At 42.6% G+C, this 22436-nt stretch overlaps 1 protein-coding gene across 1 annotated transcript in view; it reads left to right on the plus strand.

Annotated features, from left to right (window-relative positions):
* The window catches only part of TMPRSS15 (transmembrane serine protease 15), a 114730-nt gene that overhangs the window by 15903 nt on the left and 76391 nt on the right, over window positions 1-22436 (plus strand). The window contains exons 2-6 of the mRNA XM_054974419.1: window positions 3545-3666; window positions 7490-7557; window positions 11642-11793; window positions 15293-15334; window positions 20123-20242. Coding sequence (XP_054830394.1) covers window positions 3545-3666; window positions 7490-7557; window positions 11642-11793; window positions 15293-15334; window positions 20123-20242 — 504 coding nt within the window. The remainder of the gene's footprint in view (window positions 1-3544; window positions 3667-7489; window positions 7558-11641; window positions 11794-15292; window positions 15335-20122; window positions 20243-22436) is intronic.

Below are 22436 nucleotides of genomic sequence, written 5' to 3' on the forward strand. Positions count from 1 at the left end.
TTAATCTAGTAGCACAATTGGGGGTCCCATTGGCCCACAAAAAAAACGAGGGCCCTGACACTGCCCTCACTTTTCTGCGTATTGAACTGGACACTGTCCATCAAACCTCCAGGCTGCCACCGGAAAAGCTTGCTGACCTCAGGGTGTGGCTTGCCTCATTTAAAGAGTGGCATAGAGTATCTCTGATTGAGTTACAGCAGCCTGTAGGCCACTTAAACGTAGAATGGTGGCTCCTGGTTGGGGTTGCTTAAGGCAAATTAAGGCTTTCCCATCACAGGCTCTGGATAGATGCCGGGATCAGGGAGGACCTTATGGTTTGGGATGTATTTTTACAGGCATTTAATGGTGTCTCCTTTTGGAGCGACAATCTTTTGCTGGAAGCAGAGTTGCAGGTGTACTCTGACACCTCCGGCTCCCTTGGATTTGGGGTATTCTTTCATGGGCACTAGTGTGCCAAACAGTCGCCATCAGATTGGGTCGAGCAGGGCCTCAGTTGGGACCTTACGTTTCTTGAATTTTTTCCTATTCTAGTTGTGGTATTCCTATGGGGACGGGACCTGGCCAATCACACCATGCACTTCTGGTGTGACAATCTGGCAGTGGTTCATGTCGTGAACACCCTTACTTATAAGTCATGAAGGATCATGAGGCTAGTTAGAGCTTTCACTCTTCGCTGCTTGAAATTGAACATTGTGTTCATGGCCAAGCATGTCCCAGGGTGGGATAATGGGGTAGTGGATGCTTTGTCTCGCCTACAGATGGAACAATTTCATCAGCTTGCCCCAGAGGTTGACCTGATGCCCGCCCAGATGCCACAGGAACTATGGCAGCTTGGAAGGTTGAAGCCTACAGGGCCATCTAGCTAAGCATTGCCCCCAGCACACAGAGGTCCTATGATAGTGCAGTGAGGCAGTTTTTGGAGTTTAGGAATGATCAGGGTCTGCAACAGGTGTGGCCAATTCCGGTTGATCACCTTATGCAGTTTTGTGTTCAACTGAGGGCTAGGGGCTTAGCGGTAAAGTCAATTAGGGGCCAGCTGGCAGCGTTCCGTTTGCCAGCAAAGCTTGCGGGTTTGCGGAATCCACTGGGGATTTCTGCCTTAGGAAGATGTTAGAGGGTTGGTCCTGGGAGGCAGCCAGACCAAGGGATGATAGGGAGCCTATGACTCCAGCCATCCTCAGTGGCCTTAGTTTGGTATGGAGTTCAGTGTACTGTTCTTGTTACGAGGCGGCTCTATTTCTTGCAGCTGCACTGACAGTCTTTTTGGGGGGCACTTAGAATAAGTGAACTGGTTGCCCAGTCAGGTAGGGCCTTAATGACCGAAGATGTAAAGTTTGTGGGGGATAATGTTACTTTAAACATTAGGCGTTCTAAGATGGATCAGTTACAGCGGGGGTCTGTTATCCAGCTGGGTCCTTGTGCAGACATAGAGTTGTGCCCAGCCTCGGCTTTGAAGGAATATATTGCACTTCGTGGGGACAATGGGGGTTTTTTGTTTCATCACATTGATGGAGCCCCCTTGACTAAGTACCAGTTCTAGACAGTTACTGGATGGGCTCTGACCAGATTGGGTCTGCAAAATGTTAAATTCGGCACCCATTCCTTTCGGATTGGGTCAGCCTCGACAGCTGCAGCCATGGGTTACCCTAGTCAGGTTATCCAGCGGGTGGGCCAGTGGAGGTCCAAGGCTTATCATTCGTACATCCACCCACTAGGCACTGGGAACCTCAACTGACTTGTTTTTTCTTTGGGTGCTGTGTTTCACCATGGAAGGCTGCAGATTCTTATATGCGAACACAGCATGCTTTTTTGGGTGGCCCACCAAGCCAAGAGGATGGCCATCGGGTCCCAGCTTGGGTTAAGTGAGTGGGCCATGGTTGAGTGGCAGGGCCGCTGTGGCCTATGCTGGCCAGGGCTGCTGCCTTTGCTATTTGAGGGGAGGAGTGGCCCTCCGCCTGACATATTGGTCATTCACCGGGAGGTAATGACCTTGGACTTGTAAAGGGTAAGGCCCTTACTTTGCAGGCACAGGCTGACTTGCAGTGGATTAGCAAGCAGTAGCCCAGTGTCCTAATTATTTGGTCAGAGATACTTCAGCACCAGGTGTGGCATGAAGCTTTGGACCCCAAAGGGGTAGAAGGGGCTAGGCACAGGGCCAATATGGCCCTCCAGTTAGCTTTGGGGAATGGGTTGGGCATTTATCTTCCCCATCCCAGGATTAAGGCCCATTTGGCTGACCTCTACAGAGGTGATGGGGTCCACCTTTCAGTGGCAGGCAACAGCATATTTTTAGATGACCTAAGGCAAGGGATGCACCTTACATTAAGTTACCTGTGGGGTGCGAAGGCCTGAGCAGAGGCTCAGCCTTAGCGTTGGCAGGATTTAGTTGGGGGGATGTTAGCAGGACAGTGAGTACCCTTGGCACGCCCCCATTGGTGGGAATATTAGGGTTCTGTCAGGATCAGCTGGCATGCTTTATGGCAGCCAGTTGAAAGGGCAGGCTGCCTGGTGGGTTCCTGTGGACAAGTCCTTCCCTCATGCTCCATGTTGGGGCTGCTTGGAGCTTTAAGGGGGAAACCATCTGCCAGGCTGACCATATCCCAGCCATGTATTTGGATGGCTCGCATCTGGGGCAGCGGGTCTCGCCCAGACAGGTCAAGGCAGGATCCAGGTGTAGTGACCCCAGGGCTTGACCTGTACCGCTGGTTAGGCCCTTGCTAGATTTTGAGTTGTTGCAGTTCATGCTGTTGCCAAAATAAAAAGTGGCCCTTTATTACCTAAGCCTTGTGTCTGCCTCTTTATTCTGACTGGAGGGGGGGGATGTTTATTAAATATCTCTTCCTACTGACACACGTACTGACACATTATGTAATCCTTTCTCAGTGGGAGAGGTACAAGGAGAGAGAATGAGAGAGAGAATACAAAGAGAGCGGTACAAGGAGAGAGAATGAGAAAGAGATATGGCTTGAAACCTGTAGCAAATTTCAGCTAATGGAAGGAGTTGCTACAAACCTTTGATCCTGCTTTCCATTAGCAGCATTCAACGTGTGGTTGTTGTGAGACAGAAAATGCCTTTGGATGTTATTCCTCAAGATTCTTTGTCCCTCAGGAGCAGAATTTCAGGATCAGTTTTATCTGCAGTGGAAAAGGAGATGAGCAGATGTCTCATTTGAATGACAGAAATGCATTCCCTTAGCAGCATCCAATCCTGTAGCTACTGTGAGACAAATATGCCTTTGGATATCATGCAAGGAGCATGAACAATCTCTTCTGCATTAAGCTTACAGGCTCTTAGGAAAATAATGGTCAAACCATACCACAGAAAGCATATATGCCCAGATAAAGGTGGAAAATTAACACCAGGCCTGCTGAAAATGTACATGAAAATTCTGAGATTCTCTCATATAGTATGGTCATAAATAATAAATTGTCTTCCATTGCTTGCCTGTGAATCTAATTTTAAGCTTGTAATAAAACATGAAGAAGAGCTCTAAAAATGCAAAATGAGAAACTCATCATATATTTTCCCTTTAATCTATATCAGGTGGTAATATTCATGCAGCCCAAGGTACATTCATGATACTGTCAGGAGCATCTTTCAGCTTGATATTGCAAGACAAATCATCAACAGCCTTTAAAAGTCTTGCCTTTGATGTCCAGCAAATGGTAAGAATCAGCTGAAAATTACATTAAAAACTTTTTAAAAACCTGAAGTGTGCAGAAATCAGGTGGTGCAAGTCATACACAAATGGCGTGCATTCAGTTGTGCTAAAATCACTGTTTTGGGTTGTTACCTGATTTTCCAGAACGGTTACACAAATCTGGGAGCCTTAGGCATTACGAACCCTCCCCCTACCAAAAAAAGTCTGTATAGTTTTTTGTATTTAAGTTCTTACCAGCAGCAGACATCTTGTTTTTCTTTGTTTTTCTGAATTTCCCAGGAGCATCACCTGGCCAGTGCATGCCATGTGCAGGGCCCCACAGACCTGCAGTTCTACATTTTTCTTCCTTCCTTTTGGGGGCAGAGCCCTTTCTTTCTCTGCAAATAGAATAGCTGGGGAACCTTGTTCAGGGGCCTATAGAATTGGACTGTTTGGTCCAATTTGCTTGAACTATGGGTGGTCTTTAGTGGTCAGGCAGCGCAAGCTTACCTGTAATTTTGATATCAATTGATTGGGAAAACACCCACTCCCGCTCCCAACGAAAAAGCAATAATAGCAGAACTGCTGTTCCAGCTTGCTCCTTCCTCACTTTGTGAAAGGAAACAAACAACAGACCACAACAAGTAAGTATGGCAAAGGAAGCGTTTTCAGTGGAGAGTCACTGTAAGAGTAGGAAAATGAAATGAATCAGGCAGGTTTTTTTTAAAAAATGCCCATGGCCAGAGCCACCACCATCCCTCCAAAGCAGGAATCAGTGAAGTAGCTGCACTAAGAGGGACCTATTTTAGGGTTTGTAAAACTGAACCTCCTTGTTCAATCCATTTAGAACTTAGAGGGTCTTTAGATTAGAGGGAGAACTATGTCCTGTTCTGTTGAGCGCCTGCAGGGGGGCTCAAGCATTACAATACATTGTTTTCATCCCAGCTTTTGTCATGGATTAGGCAATAATTTCTCACCACTACCCAACTGTGTCATATTTTTAGTTACATTAAATGTTCTTTAGGGTTTTTTTTAACCCAAGTGTAGGGAGATGGAATGTTAGCTGGGAAGCATAGTTTAAATTTTACCTCTCAACACGAGAATAGTTTAAAAAGACAGAGCCAGTGGAGATCACTCCTCAGAGGGTTTGTTAATTTCATCTTTGCTTCCCTTAAGACTCTAACAGTGAAAAAGACTCTACCGCGAATACAATCAACTTTTTAAAGTGCACAATGCAACAATATACAAAAGTACGTCACTTTAATACAAAAGTCAAAGAAATTGACATTTACTCTCTTTTGAAGTGCACTATGCAATCTTAATCAATAATGTGTTGATTACGCAATTACAATCATCAGTATCCACTTCATACACATTTTGCCATTAGTAGTTTGAAATTGACAAAGTCCGTGTCAATGAAGTTGTAATGAAGAAGGTGATTACATCTATTTCTTTATGCAATTCAAAGATGAGGCTGGGAAAAATTCTATAGTAAATCGCTTAGTCTCTTTTCCAGGAGAATCCCTGCAATGGAAGTGGCTCACAAGGATGCTGTCTCCCGGGCAGGAGAAACACCAGGTGGCCAGTCTCGAATAGGAGAATTCACAGCTGTCCAGAACCTCTCAACAGGATGTCAGCATCTCCCCTGTTTCATATTCCCTTTATTAAGAGGGTTCTTTTAGCAGTTGTCTCCCTAAACAACAACAATAATAATACACAATAGCAATACAAATCTTACCTGACACAGAAATAGTGTATGACATAATTCCTCTATTTCCATACTCACAAGAACTCCATATGCTTACGAAACTTCCCATCTCTCAATCCAATTGGAATCACAGATACCCGAGAATCCAAGAATACATCTAATTTATATTCAATGTAACATGCTGCGGGAAAAGCCCAATCGCTCAATTAAAGACATAGTGTGACATTTACAGAATCAGAGTTCACAAAGCCACCATGATGTAACAGGGTGTAAAAGGCTAGATGATCTCACATACAGAAACGAAACCCCTGTCATCATAGGTAACAAGACCAGTCTAAATTTTTATTCAATCCTTGCGGATGTACAGTATTTAATTGGAAGATCCAAAACGCTTCCCTCCTTAATAATTTTTGTTTTAAATTGGAGGATGCTACATCCGTAATTACTTGTAAAACTGTGAAGCGGAATTCCCTAGGGTCCTTATGTATATCTAGAAAGTGTTGTACCAATGGTGTACTACATGTGGAGAAATCTCTTAAAGTGAGGGTACAACCAGAAGATCTACAAGTAAATTGTTTGCTCGTGGCTGCTAGACTGCAAATATTGCATCTGTGACATTTGTAGTGTCCTGATAGAGGGGAACTAGATTCCTCCTGTTCCATTCCGCCTCCTTATTTGCTGAAATCAGAATTTACAAGTACATCCTTCAGATTACACGTTCTCCTGTATTCTATGTGAGGTATAGTATCACAACCAGGGATACCACCTAACAAATGCCAGTGTTTCTTAACTATATTAGTAATACTTTCAGCCACATGTGTGTATTCTAATGACCACCAGAGTCCATTGTGAGTTTCCCTATTCTTGGACTGTAAGAGGTCCTCTCTTGCTACACTGGCAGCATGCTTATTTGCTCTATCTATCAGTTCCATTGGATAGCCTCTATTGAAGAGATCCTGACTTAACTTATCTCTTGCTTTCATGTAGTCTTGTTGCTGAGTGGCATTCCTCCTAAGTCTTAGGAATTGTCCCCTAGGTAAATTCCATTTTAGATGTGAAGGGTGAAATGATTCAAACTGTAAGTAGGAGTTTCTATCCGTTTTTTTACAGAATGGACGTATACTGATGGTATTGGAAGCATTCCTGTAAGTTATTACATCCAGGTAGTTAACATTGTCCCTACCGTATTGCCACGAGTATTGTATGTGGGGATTGACTGAATTAAGCCATGAGCCAAAGGATTCAATTGTATTTATATCATTATAGAGGAAATAAAGATTGTATATGTATCTGCAATAGTACAAAATATTTTTATAGAAAGGATTAGGATCCTCGTTCATGATATACAGTTTCTCTTGCTCAGTCATATAGATATTTGCGATACTGGGGGCTGCAAAGTAGTCCATCGCAATGCCCTTAGCTTGTATGTAGAACTGGTCACCAAAGTGGAAGTAGCTTTTTCTAAAACAATGTCCAATAAATTCATTAGGAAATGTAATCACCTTCTTCATTACAACTTCATTGACACGGACTTTGTCAATTTCAAACTACTAATGGAAAAACGTGTATGAAGAAAATAGCGTATCAAAGCTTCTCCATTTACTCTAATCACCATTGTTACCACCATAGCATTGCCTATCACTTTCCTAGCTGGATCTTAGGGCTGTTATAGGCTTTGGGTTCGCATTGACCAATCAGGGCCAGTTCCTAGTACATTCCAGAACATGGATGCAATTGCACTTTACTCTCTGCTCCCAACATTAAAGTCAGGCAGTATCACTCTCCAGCTGGAGTGGCCTTGAGATGTTAATTGGGATGTTTCTGCCCAGGTGCACCGCAATAGCAAACCTGAGTTTGGAGTTGTTACATTAACTACTGATGTACCAAAGCTCAATGGCATCACAGTATGCAGCACTGAATTTATTTAGTATGAGTTTATTGGCCTCCAATGAACAGTAGTGTTTTGGTTTTTATAAGAAAAGCCAGTTAGATTATTCCTTTTAATTTACCTGAAAGATATTTTTAAAAAGTACTTCTTTTACTGTACAAAGATTTGCAGATAGGTACTGACAGTTACTAATCCCCCCAAAAAGACGTCATTTGTCTCCTTCATATTATATATTTATATATATTTATCTAGGTAGATGATATCTTTCAATCAAGTGACGTTCAAAATGAATATAAGAGATGTGACGTTTTGCACTTCAGGTGAGTAAATTCAAAGTCTATATTGACTGCTATCTTTGGCAGGTACACCTGAAGTACCAGCAAATGCATAGCGATTGTTAGGTATACTATGTGAAGGATTACAGGCCACATTATTTGTAACAATATAATTATTATGAATTGTAACAATATTATCAATATCATCAACTACTTCTCCTTGAATCATGACACAAATTGCGAGCACCATGTAATTGGCTAAGATTTTTAGGACCCATGTAAGCAAGGAGCTCTTGCAGTCAGAGGAAGTTGTTCAGTTCTAGATCTATTTCTCTGATAATTGATTTGATTTTCCCCATCATTGTTGATATTTCTGAAATTTTTAATGTAGCCTAGTATCACCATTCTAATATCATCCTGGAATTTGTGATAAAAAGGAATGTGAAAACTGAGCAAAATTACATGTTAGGAGGCTGATTTCAAAGGACTTGAGGAACAACTGGACAGACTACCAAGGCTTGAAACCCTGAAGAAATGTGCTCAAGAGGATTCTTTGGCTATGTTATAAAAAAGAGGAAGAAGGAAAGAGATAAGCTTATTGCTTGGGGAAGCTTGTGAAATTTTAACAAGTGATAGATACAAGGTATAACAACTTAACTCTTGATTAGCCTTGGTCTGCTCCCATAAGACGAATTATGTCGAGCCCAGGAAAAGCTGAACAAACAATGTGAGTGAGGAGTGACCTGTAGTCCAAAATATGTAACAAGATAGAAAAGATTTAAATGAGTTAAGGCTCCAGGGGCAGATGGATTACATGGAAAGCTACTGAAAACATTTACTGATTTTATTTTATACTAGCAAAAGAGCCTGTCTTTAAAAAAACAGGCCCTAGAAAACAATGTGGCCTCCGGAGGGACGAGCCAACTTGCCTGGCCTCCAGAAGGACAGGCTGGTTTGCTTGGCCTTCCCACCGCTGCACTGGTCTCTGGAGAGGCAGGCTGGCTTGCCTGGCCATCCCACTGCCATAGTGTCTTCTGGAGGTCATATTGGCCATGACACTCTTTTTATCCTGGTGCTCTTGCGCAGGTACACCAGGATAAAATGTGCATTATCAGCAACATGGTTTGCCTTTTATGTATAAAGATAATCTTACATACTAATAGCCAAGTGGAAAAGATCCGAGGATACTTAAATCCAGAGACTGGCGTTAATAACTGACAAAGATCTTCCTACACATCTGAAAAATGCCCCAGGTTTGCAGAAAAAAGTTTCCCTCAATGACTGTTGCTAGACAACCATAACTGTTTAGCCATATTGCATGCTTTGTTTCTCTCAATAAAAGGCAGAGGAAAGAGGGCTCTTTCTGGAGCTGTTTTGGCCTTTGAGGGAGGACCAGGCCAGGTCTTGGCAATTTGCTGCTGTTTGCCTTGCATTATTCACCCACGTGCACAGTGAACATTATTCACTGTTCAATAGCACTCCCTCCTCAAAAAACAGTGTAGTGTAGTGGTTAGGGAAAGATGAGCATATGGAAGCTGCCAGAAAGATGGAAAGAGGAAATAGTGTGGAGAAGGGGATATAGGAAAAAGTGAAGTACTCCCCACAAGACCTTACAGATTCCTGACCATGTAACTTGGCCCACTTCAGCCAGCATTATGCAATTGAATCATAGAAAAGAGTCACTGAGGGGGAAGGGGGAAATCTGAAGGCAGGGATGCATACAAAGGTGGGTGGGAAAGGGAAAAGAAAGCAGGAAAAGGCTATGAGGGCAAGGAAGGAAAAGAGGACATGGGGGAGGGGAAAATGAAATGCCCCTGAAAGTCCCTACTTGTCTTTTAATATTCTTGGAGCATAGGTGACACTAATGGTGGAGAGTGCCATCAAGTTATAGCTGACGTATCATGGGATTTTCACAGCAGGTGACTAACGGAGCTGATTTGCCATTACCTGCCTCTGTAACCCCATTGCATCTCAAGATACCATCCCAGATGAATTACTCCAGCCTTCAGGAAGCAATGTTGACTTAAAGGAATGAGTTTACAAAGAGGATGCCCTAACTGATAAATTTTTCATCAGTAAAACGGAATTTGCTCCATGGTATAAAACCATCAAAAAAGACCATACTAGAGTGCATTATCTGACTGATATCACAGTCTATAAACTCAGGGTAGCATTTACGTCATTACGCTTCCAGTCTATACCAACTGAGATCCTACTGGGGTGATTCCAAAACCCCCCCATCCATCAGTGTATATGTATCTGTGGAACCTCAATTGAGGATTTAGCACACTATGTTTTAAACTGTCCGTTATACCAGGAAACAAGGGGAAAATTTCTCACGGGTATTTTATCTGGTCTCTATCCTCTGTCTGATTTTGAGAAACTAAATTTTATACTTTCAGATACAGACCCTTTTAATTTCGAACAGGATGGCTCTCTAGGCCCTGGCTGCTAGGAAAATAAGGGCAAATGTGGCAACAAGGAGAGTAAACACCTGATATAGATTGTTGCAGGGGTCATTTCATAGAAAAAGAGCTGGAGGAACTCATTAACATAACTCATTAGCATAACTCATCAGCATATGCCATGCCTCTTGCCATCACCAGAAGTGTGTCATTAGTATAACTGATTTGCTTATGCCATACCCCGTGACATCACTTATTCTGGCTATTTTGGACCCAATCCTGGCCATTGAGGGCCAAAATTGGGACCAAAATGGCAAAAAGGGGCTGAAAATGGCTGAAAGGGGGCCCCAAATGGTCAGTATTGGGCTGCTGATGAGTGGGAGAGTGACCCACCACCCGTCATAGGCCCAATCCAGGCTGTTTCGGCCCCAATCTAGGCCGAAATGGGCCCCAAATGGCCGAGAGTCAGGTGAGTGGGGCCACCTGACATGTGACCTCTTTGGGGAACTGCCAGAACTGTGTTCCTGTGCGTTCTCCCTCGAAATGAGCTCTGGATTGTTGTCTTATAAGCTACTAGAAACCATTTGGTTTTAATGTTGTTAACGTTTACAGTTTAGGTAAAATGCATTTTATAGTAATCTTATTTATATGCATATAATTATATTTGTATTCTTGTATTTTTCTGTTTTTTAATGGTTTTGAATTGTGAAGGCCTATGGCCATATACAATAAATTCAAAGTAAAACTAGGCCTCTGTAACTCTGGTCTTCATTGGAGGTTTTCTGTCCAATTACTAAACAAGGCTGATCCAATGAAATGTTGTTGAAACAAAGTATAAGTAATGAAATGTAACATCTTTAATGATGTGGAAACTACTCAATAGGAGTTTTTGAAGGAAAGTCTTCTTTTGGGACTGGAGATTTGGCCTGAACCATGGTCTGACCATTATCTACTCAGGTTTGAGTGAATATGGCCATATGACTCTGAATAAAAAGGGGAGGCACCCTAAATTTGTTAATTCTATACAAACCAATCAGCTTCCAGGGAAAAGAAGAGCGGAAAGAAGAGAAGCAGAAGGGAAGTACAGAGTTTGCACTGACATTAATCGGGCCAGATGCAACTCAGCAGCAGCTTCAAAATAAAATTGTAGTATGTCTGCAGGGGGGGAAATTAGGGATACCGTGGACAAACATCGGTACTGTGTCCCATTACTATCTTGCAAGTGTGAAACTCCTGGAAACATGGGAAGCAGAACAGATACTGAAACACTTTAAAGTGTTTAAAGTCCCAGTGTGAAAAGGACCAAAGTTACAGGAGTTAATTTCCTTTGGATCTGAGGAAATATTGAAGTGTATTTTTAATAGCAATACAATATATAGAAGAAAGCATATACTGAAAGCAGGCAGTATCACTGCTACTCCTGCATTACTCACTGAAAACTAACTGCACACCAAGAAATTATTCAACTAAAATGTGGGGGTCTCTTTCTTACTTTCTCTGTCTCCAGATTTGCACGTGTCATCCTGCAAGCTAAAGGACATTCATTACCTTTCAAAGACAGGGGAGAGATTTATACCATTATTGGAATATTAATGCTTTTTTGTTAAGTCGTCTGTCTGTTATTTACCTGGGGATAGGCCTATTCACAGCAATCAGGATAGCAAAAAATTTTAACCACCCTGTTTTGATGACTAATTTCTTCTTTTGTATTGCATATTTGGCAGCAATGGCAGCGTTATTGTGGTATTCAGTCTCTTCTTTGTACAATGGGTATCTGATGAAAAGATAAAAAATGAACTGGCTTTAGGCATTGAAGGAAATAAAAGTGTCCACTTGCAGACTTTCATCATTGATGTGAACAGCATACAAGTAACAGGTAACCATTATTTCCCTTTAAAGCCTTGAAACATCCTATTTGCTTAATTACTCTTATTGGTTCCTTCCTAGGCCACAATGGTATCTACAGAGATGTACTTATTTACTCGTCAATGACACTTTTATAATGGGCAAAGCCACTGGCACTTCCCACCATAAAATGTCCTAAATCTGGGTGGGTTGTACCTCCGTATAAAGCATTTACAATGATTAATGACTAGCTCTCCAAGTAAGATGCCTTATAAATTTATATTGCTAGGGGTGTATGCAAAGAGAGGAACCTAGATCTCATGCCAATTAAGACCAATCAAGCAGAAAGTCTACCCAGAGATGCTGGCACTAATTATTAAAAACACTTGTATCCTCAATTAATAGTTACCCAACAACCAATTCCAGGTTGGGTTTTAATACACTCTGAAATATACTAAGTATGAACTATGCATTTATAATATAATATCTAAAATTATAATTTTCCCTCAAACTATTGTTTTAAGGATTAATAGCAAATTCAGATTATTTATGATCAAAAGAATAAATGACCAAATAGTAGATCTTAAGTGTTAAATACTTTATAAAAATAATATATCATAAAATCAGTTCTTAATGTTTATTAAATACTCTCTATTGCAGAAAGCAAAACACCACCAATACTGAATGTCATTTGATATTGTATATTAAGTGGTTATCTCACTTTTTGTTCTATGGATAAGGCTTTCCAAGTGACTTTTTAAACATAGACCAGTAAACAGATCTGAGAATGATTTTTACCATATTAAATATAGCTGATACCCGGCCATCACCACTGAAAAGTTTCTTGCTTGACTTCCATTGCATTATAAACATATCTTCTAATCCAATCACATCACGGATTCACTAACAGCCTGATTTAAAGATTTGTTTTAGCTGTATGTCAGACACTGTAACATACGACTTTATCCTCTTTCTCAACTTTCATTGCAATATTGCATATGTCAAAAGTGATATATTTTTTTAAAAGACTGTTTGCATATTCATTAAGTATTACAGAATTATGTTTTTTTCCTCTTTGAACAGACTAAAATATTGCTATTTAATGCAGTAGAATAGCAAATTTTGACTACTTAAGTATCAAAGTGATATTAGACGATCAATATTTAAAGGAAGTAACACCAGGTATGAAACTATTTTTGCATGGGTAGCCTTGCCAAATTTTAGCAGCATTCAAATGAGCCAAGAAAGTCAGAAATCCTTGAACTCACATGTTGTCATATACTTTTTGAACACTTCATACATGTGAGCTCTTTGTGGTTAGTAATAAGATGAAATTAGTTGTGATTGCCAAATTGTATGAAGATGTGAATTGTTTTTGGATTCCCCCCCCCCCAATAGCCCTACCCATGCAAAAAAAAAAAAATCTAATTAACAAAAGTAGATGCTAAAATTGTAAGAGAAATATCAACAAAATAACAAAACAATGTCATTTCACAACTGAATCAGATACAATATCTACAAGGGTGCTCACTGACTCTCCTTGCCCACCTAGTAACTTGCTGTAGTTGTGATATTTAACGGTAGCTTGAATAGTGAATGAGTGTGAGGCATTTCATGACAAAAAAAATCAGATAAAGCAACAAGATTGATCATCTTTTTTTTGTGAACTGTAGCCAAAATAAAATTTACAACTATGTCAGTATCCCAAGGTCACTCAACGAGGTTCTGAGGCAGAGGTAGGATTTGAACCTTGGTCTTCTAAATTCTAGTGAGATACTTCAACCACTATGCCATACTGGCTGTGATAGCTCAGAGAGGTTATTAAACCCCCTCTGTTTTTTAAAGGATTGGGATATGTTCCCTGTCTATGGCACTTTTCTCCCAAATATTGACCTAAAGTGGCTCACATCTTTTTCTTGTCCTCCATTTTATCCTCATAACAACTCTTGAGTTAGGTCAGGCTGAGCGGGTGTGACTGATTCAAGGTCACTCAGCAAGTTTCCATAGCAGATTGAGGATTAAACCTGTGTTTCTTATATTTTAGTCAAGCACTCTGACTACTACCTCACACAGGCTCTGATAGGTCAGGGAAGTTTATAAACTCCCGTTGTTTTGTGTCAGAGGGAGTATTTTCCACTTTCCTGTTTGTGCTGCCTGGCCTTGAAGGCTTCTTTTGAGTAAACCTTTTTTTCCTATTGCAAATATCAGAAGGATGTTATGGAGCTAAACCATGTCCTTCATTACTGGCACTGCAAACTGAACCATCCTGAACCTTGGGGCCACTTTTCAAATGTCCAGCTTTGTTTTCTGGTGAATTATAAGGATTTGCATAGGGAATCACATTTCTCACTGTATCCCTATCCCTATCCTTATTTCCCTCCTTCTTCCTCTCTCCTCTTTCCTCCAGGCAAATCCCTGTGCCCTTACTTTTCCCAATTCTATTCTCTCCTTCCCACCAATCTACCTTTCATCTGTCACCCATTTTTGGCTATATTTACTTACTTCATTTATGCTCCATCATTCTCCCCAATGGAGACCCAAAGCAGTTAACATCATTCTACATTCCTCCATTTTTATCCTCACAACAACCATGTGAGATATGTTAGGCTGAGAATGTGTAACTGACCCAAGGTCACTCAGTGAACTTCCACAATAGACTGGGTCTCCCAGATCCTAGTCTAGAATGCAAACTACTACACCACTCTGACTTTTGTAGGGTAGATGTTGTTGAATAGTACCAAGCAGCAAGGTCTCAGTGTGTCATCCAAGCTGGGTCGTAGCAATTCACCTGATGGTTGCTGCTGGCTCTGGCCCCGAAGAAGAGTCTCCCCCTTTAAAGGCCAAAACAGCCCTAGAAAGGGCCCTGCTTCCTCCCCCTGCCTTTTACTTCCAGAAATCAAGGCTTGAAGGGCTAGCAAAGTTGTGTGGTTGTTGTAGATTTCCAATTTTTCTGCAAACCTGGGGCTTTTTTCCTGGCATGTAAAAAAATATCTGTCTTACATGTCCAAGTGGGTTAAAAGCCAGGAGTTGCAACCTGAGGACCATGACTGGCTCATGGGGACATATGGGAAAGTTGGTCATTTAGATATGTGGGTCTAAACTATGAAGGGTATTACAAGTCATTGACTGAACCTGAAAACAAACTGGAAGCCAATATAGCTGTTTTAAAATAGTTGAGATGTTTTTCCATAGGCAAGCCATGACAACAGTCTTAATGCCATATTCTGAACCAGTTGTAGTTTCTGGGTTGTATCCAAGGTAGACCAACACATCCAGCTATGAAGTTACATGGTCAGATTAATTAAGTCTAATAAAAGAGAACACTAGCAAGCAGCTGATAGAAGGCACTCTTGGCCACCATATGAACCTCTTTTCATATAGAAGGGGTGGGTCCATGAATACCTCCAGGTTCTTAACCGTCTTGAAAATGCCGCTAATAATGTTTCACATTGCTGCATTACACTTCCACAATTAGCAGCAAGAACAATTATTTCAGAAACAATTAATCATGTACATATTTTGTTTTGCAGGTTTGGGAACATACACTACCAGCACTCCTCTGGCAACTTCAGGTTAGTAAGGAGAATATGACAAACAAAGAACCGAAATGGCTTGCAGGAGGCATCTAATTTTTCTTTCCCCCACTATTTCATCTTTCTTTTTCCTGAAAACCCCCACACCTTTCCCCTTTTCCGGATTAAGGAAGAGTTCTCCCTTAAAAGCCAAAACAGCAGTGGAAAGAGCCCTGTTTCTGGACAGAAATGAAGGCTTCAACTGTTGTGGTTGTCTAGCAATGGCCACTGAGGGCATTTGTTTGTGGGGCAAGCTTAAAGGCAAGGGGTCTAGTGCAGGAGAACAAATACGCAAACAACTTTGTTGAATAAAAAATAGGCCATAACTGTATTGGTTACAAAAGAAAAGGAGCATTGGCTGCATAGGGCACGGATCTCAGCATCAGGTGACCCATCTAGCAGCCGATGACCCCCTCACCCCTTCAGCCCACCTGCTGAAGGGGGACACCACAGGATGACAGTTGAGAGGTCCACACTGGGCGGTAGCCTCTGTGTGGCTCCCCCATCACCTGGAAGCAGGCATGCCCTGGCAGCCCCCTGAGCTGAGCCTGCAGCTGCCATGCCTGGTCCAAGATCCCTTATGGGGATCCCCATCTATGGGGAAACAGCACCTACAGGCCCTGTTTCCCCCCAAGGGATCGGTGCCCAATGCCCCAACCGCCAACCCCAAGTTGTGACAATTTAACGCCTTAACAAAGACTGTCCCAAGGAGTCTCATTCTTTAACAAAAGGTTTTCAACAGTATGCTTGACACTGACAATGGCTGCTTCCACACACGTTGGATAATCCACTTTCAACACTCTTTAGTGAACATTTGAAACTGATTTTCCATGTGTGGAACAAAAAATCCACTTCAAAAGGATTGCGAAAGTGCATTGAAAGTGCATTATTCAACGTGTGTGGAAATGGCCAAAGACAGCTAACCCTATGCTAATACAAAACCAATCCTGACTTAAATGGAACATTAAAGCCACTGAAACAAGCAAATTGAAAAAGAGCAGTGGGTGGGAGGGGTTCGTTGTTCCAGAGCTGACTGAAGGGCTCTCATGCCTGCCCTGGCTATATAGAATGTGGGAGGACCTGAGGGAAAACTCCTTCCCTCAGGTCCAGCAACGGCTCCCCCATTCAAACACCCAGCCAGCTTCACTGACTGGCTGGCTGGGTGATACAACCGTGCCACACACAACAGAGCCAGGGCCAGCCGAGGGAAGGAGCCGCTCCTGCTCGTCCCTTCCCTTGCAAGCCCTGCAAATGCCAGCCCCAGTAAGTACAAGGCAGGGGGCTTCTTAAAGCTACAGAAGCTGCTTCTATTATTTTGGACTTTTTAGCACAGATTTCTCTTCAAGCTTGGGACTTTTCTTGGGTTTGTTGAAACATCTGTGTTGCCTGTTCATGGTTCCAATCTCTGGATCCACAGATTTGGCAATGTTGAGAATTAAATTGTCAATCTATTTCATTATTCCAAGATTTGTAGTTCTAAGAATATCTGAAATCTACTTAACATTCTGTTTTAGTAATTAGACCCACTGATGTTGATGACCATTAAAAGGGATTACCTTATGCATTTTTTTATATTCTGTTTTGAAAAGAAAAGCATTTGAATAGAAAGAAGACAGATTTTTAAGAGGACGGTTTAACTGCAGGGAGTCTCATTTTAAATCAGTAAGCTAAAATGAGCATGGCTTGAGATTAAATTCCCTCTTCCCTTCCTGTATGACCTTGACCAAAAGATAGTTTTGCATGTCCATAGTTTACTTTTTATAGACTAATGGTGACCTGTGGCCTCAGTCGCATCTGTTTTGGCCTTGATCGGAAGAAAACATTTTGAAATGGACTCATTTTGATGGTGTCCAGTAGATGGCACTGTAGTGTAGTTTTCTGAAGCTATAAGACTTAAAACTGGTAGGTCATCAATAAGTACTGATTTTAATACTAATTGGATTCTTGAGTTTTTTAGTAAACAACTGATGATGAGTGTGGGGACTATGTGGAATATATCAAATGTAAGAGTTTTCAAAAATAAGACTGGAACATAAATTCAGGTTTTTTTAAAAAAAGGATTAAACTGTTTTGTCCTTTTACATTACCACTTACACATAAGTCTACCAACAATTGCTGAAAGGCTTCAGTTCTTATATTCATGAGTTCCTTGAAGCAATATGCAATGGATAGGGGGTAGAGTGGGCATTCATCTGGAAAAAGTATAATTTCCATCATCTTTAATTCAGGTAACATTTGTGAAACAGACTAACACAATTAGGATATAAGTGCATGTTTGATATTTTCATGCCAGTCTGGAAGTATGGACACCATTACCTCTATTCTATACTTCTATATGTATAGGGCAGCCCATTTTCTCTTGCTAGAGCATCTGGTCTGCAGTCAGGTGATAAGCTTACAGGGGTGAAGCACACATATGCATAACTTTTGAATTCCTCAGCAGACATTATTGGAAAAGATTCATCAATGGAGAACTCTTGTAAATAGTTGCTCAAATATGTCCTATTGTGATTTGTGATTTCCTCAATCCACCCCCACCCCCCAGTTTAAATAATGGATGTGAATTCCATGTGTTCTAATGGTGCTGCTTAAATAATAATTAATAACTTAAGTTCTCATACATTCTGAGTGAATCCACCCCCCCACCCACCCCACACCTTTCATTCATATAACATTTTCCATCGCTTAGGAATATAAACTATAGAGCTTCTTTTGAAGTCTACGTTCTTTGTAAACAGTTACTTAGATTATGCTTCTTATATTGTTCTTTTGTACACTATTAGAACTCAGCCACTCCCGGCCAGCGGCATAGCTGCCTAGGCTGGTGGGCGGCTTTTGCCAGTCCGACAGAAAAAGAGACAGGATGCCCCTTCTCCATGTGGGTTTCTGAGCCTGGGGGTGGATCTTAGGGCCAAGCTACAAGTGACAAATGACACTTGAACAGCAAGTGGATTGATTGGAGTGCAAGTGAACAGGGAGAAATACACTTGCCGTTCAAGTATCATTCGTCACTTGTAGCTTCGCCCTTAGACTCCTTAAAAGGTGGATCTGCACCTCAGGCTTTACAGTTTGCTTCGTGCTTGGCCCACCAGCCCACCCTGTAGTAGTGCAGGTTTAGCTGGTTGCTGATTATCAGGGCCAGGTAGGAATTTTTTCTTCTTTCCCCAATTGTCTTATTGGGAGAGGCGTTTTTTTGCCTACCTTACACTGCATGCAAGGGTTGTGGTAATTGGTTTATGGTGGAGTTTTAAATAGGTTGTTAGTGACAGAATAGAGTTTGGGTTAAGAGAGCAGGCCAGTGAGCACCTTTGGCCCATCCCCTTTGTTGGGGGACTTGGGGTCTGTCAGGATTGGCTGGCATATTTGACGGCTGCCAGCTGAGAAGGCAGACTGCCGGATGGGACCCCCTGCACAAGGTCCTTCTCTCATGTTTGACAGCTGGGGTAGCAGGAGCTTTTAGGGGGGACCTCTTTTGCCTGGCTGGCAGGGTCCCAGCCATGCATATGGATGGCTCATGCCTGGGGCAGTGGGGCTCATGCAGACAAGTCAAGGTGGAGGTCTGGGGTAACCCCAGGGCTTGACCTGTACTGTTAGCTAGGCTCTTGCCATGGTTGCATTATTGTTTAATGTTTATGCTGCTGCCAAATAAAAATGGCCCTTTTGTTTCCAAATACTTTTCCTGCCTCTTTATTCTGTCAGGGGAAGGGGGAATTGACGGTGTCTGCACCAATGCCTTTATGAACATGACACAAGCTTTTGAAAGGGAAATTTGGTTTGCCCGGCAGCAGCTTAGCTGCTTAAGCTGGGAGCCAGCTTTTGCAGCCCCGCCCAGAGGAGGAGATAGACTCCCTTCCCTGGCATATGGGGCTTTGGCTGGGGGCAGAGTCCAGAGCCTTTTGCAGGTGGCTCCACTTTCCCCAGTTGCAGTTGCTTCGCTCGCTTGGTGTTACCTCACCCTGTTGTAGTGCAGGATTCACTGGCTGCTGTTTCCAGAGCCAGGTAGGAATTTTTACCCCTTTCCCTAATTGGCTTTTGGGACGGGGGAAGGGGGGGGTTCTGCCGACCTTGCACTGCTGGTGGAGGTTTGAGGTATTGACCTGGATAGTGCTGTTTTGGTTATGTCACTGGCAGGAGAGTTTTGGGAATAGGGTGCGGGCCAGTGAAACCCAGTGGCACTTCCCCATGGGTGGGGAACAGGGTCTGCCAACAGTGTGGTATGCTTGTGATGGCTATCATAACACAGGGATCCCCAGGGACAAGGCCTTCCCTCATGCTGTACGGCTGGGGTGTTAGGTGCTTGATGGGGGGAGCCGTTTGCCTGGCCGACTGGGTTGCACCCATTACAGGGATGGCCTACACCCGGGGCTGTGGGGCTCACCCAGACAGGTCAAGGCGGAGGTCCAGGGCTTACCCTGTGGATTAACCTGTACTGCTTAGTTGGCCCTTGCCGTGGTTAATGTTTAAGGTTATGTTAATAAATGGCCTTTTAGTTCCAAGTCTGTGTCTGTCTCTTAATTCTGGCTGAGGTTGCAAAGATTCACACTAGCATTTCCATGAGCAGAAATCCTTGCACCTGAACAGCATGATTTTATCAACTTTCCTCTTTCACAGCAGCCCCAAACACACCCCAAAATCATGTTCCTGCCCATTGTGGTACACTTTTAATGTGAAAATATTTATTCTCTTTTGTGGTACAGGGATGCTACTTTGAAATTAAAACTTCAAGCAATGTAAAGTCAAGAAAGCAGTCCAGAATAATGCAATTTCCCTTTTAAAAATTTGTTTTAGTTAAATGTTTACCTCCCGAGGACCTTTGTGCTGATGGTGTAAACTGCATTAAAAAAGATGAATTCTGTGATGGAATACCAAACTGCCCAGACAGCTCTGATGAGTACAAGAAAATATGTGGTAAGAATTTAAGGAGCTATAATTAGTGTTTGAACTTCCTTGAATCACTTAGTATTGTGATCTATTCTATTCATATACTTTATTGCATTCGCTCATAGCCTTAGCAAGCAGCATTAAAATATTTAGAATGAAAACAGCGATCCAAACAATCTCAATACTATTTAAAACCTATCAAATATCAATTAAAAATTAAAATATCAATTAAAAATCATAATAAATTAATTCCTTCAATCACTGTGTATCAAAGTTTAGTAAAGAAATTACTGAAAGTAAATCTCTTTTGCCCAAGGGTAACAAAGAATAGCTTATTTCATGGGTATTGGTAATGTTGTGTCTACAAAGGTATTCTACGTAAGTAATCACCAGTATCCTTTTCATTATGTCCAAAAGGCTCAAAATAAGTTCTTTGCAGATATTTATACTCTAATTTGGAACTAGAACCTATTTATTATGGTTATTTATGTATTTATTTGCCACTTCCAGTTACTTATATATGATAACTGAAGTACTTTCTTTGAGTGAAGGAAATAAATTCAGATCTTGTGTTGCAGCTCTAGCCCAGAGAATTGCTGAAAAATACATTTCGGGGTGGGTGGGACAGGGGGCACTTCAGACTGCATGGTACTTTAACATAAGCACGTAGATTAAGAGGCAATGAAGCCTGGGAATGACAACAACCATGGAAAACATAAAACAAGCAGTATTGTGCATGCATGACAAGGGGAAATGGAGTAAGAATGAGAACAAGAAACATTTTATGTATTAATATAGCAGCACCTTTAAATCAGTTATCTATATCTGTATATATGCCTCTCCAACTGAATCCCTGCACAAATAATAATTGCCCTCCTAGTTGGAACGAAGAGACAGACACAGGAGTTGGATCTAAGGGCCACTTTTATTAAATTAACTTCAACAACAACATTAACCATAACTGCAGCAAGGGTAAAGCGGTACAGGCCAAGCCATGGGGTCCTACCTAGACCTCCACCTTGACCTGTGTGGGCAAGCCCTGAAGCCCCGGGTGTGAGCCCTCCAGGTGGATGGCTAGGAGACCCGGACGGCCAAGCAAATTGGTTCCCTCCTTTCAAGCTCCTAATACTCAGACATACAGCAGTGAGAGAAGGACTTGCATGTGGGGTTTCCCCAGGCAGTCTGCCCATGCACTCTGGCAGCCATCACAAGCAGTACCAGCCACTCCTAGCAGACCCCATAGGGAAGCACCAAGGGTGCTCACCGGCCCGCTCCTTCTAACCAAACTCTATCCCACCAATGCCAGGGCCAAGCCTCTGCTTAGGCCCTGACGCCCCACTGCTGGCCTAGTGCCAACCTAAGCCCTTGCCGCAAGTCATTGAGGAAGATATCATTGCCAGTTTCTGACAGGTGCACCCCATCGCCCCTATAGAGATCGGCAAATTTGGCCCTGATCCTGGGGTGTGGTAGGTATACCCCCAAACCCTCACCAAGGGCTTTCTGAATGGCTCTGTTGGCCTTCATGCAAGCCCTTTCAATGGCTTGATGGTTCCCTGCTTCCTGCCAAACCCGCTGAGGCAACACGGCGGACCACATAATAAGCACTCCAGGCCAACGCTGGAGTATCTCCTGCAAATCCCATTTAGCCTGCAGTGAGAGAGCCCTACCATGAACCAAGCCCAGGTCATTCCCACCCAGGTGAATGACCAATATATGGGGTGCAGGGCTCCACTGCTCCTTGAACAAGAGTGGCAACAAACTGGGACAATGAAGGCCTCGACGACCCTGCCACTCCACCGTTGCCCATTCAGACAAGCCAAGCTGGGACCCACACTGTGTCCTCCTGGTTTGATGAGCAGCCCAAAACACCATGCTGTACCAGTAGATCAAAATCCGTCATTTTCAAGGCAAGACAGAGCACCTAAGAAAAAACACCATTAGTACAACCTTTAAAATTGCATGAGGGGACGAACATAGGATCCATAGGCAGACGACCTCCACCTACCCATGCCCTGAATAGCCTGCACGGAATACCCCATGGCAGCTGCCATTGATGCAGCCCCAATCCTAAAGGAATGGGTGCTTGACCGCTAACCCGCAACCCTTCTGATGAACACAAAAGCACAATAGATGCTCTACAGGGATGGGCCATACCTGTTGAAGGCCCGTATCCCTCCTAAATCCCCCAAATTGGCCTACCGCTCTGTCGTAGGCATGCTGG

Source organism: Eublepharis macularius, chromosome 3 (assembly GCF_028583425.1).
Source record: "Eublepharis macularius isolate TG4126 chromosome 3, MPM_Emac_v1.0, whole genome shotgun sequence".
Lineage (NCBI taxonomy): Eukaryota > Metazoa > Chordata > Lepidosauria > Squamata > Eublepharidae > Eublepharis > Eublepharis macularius.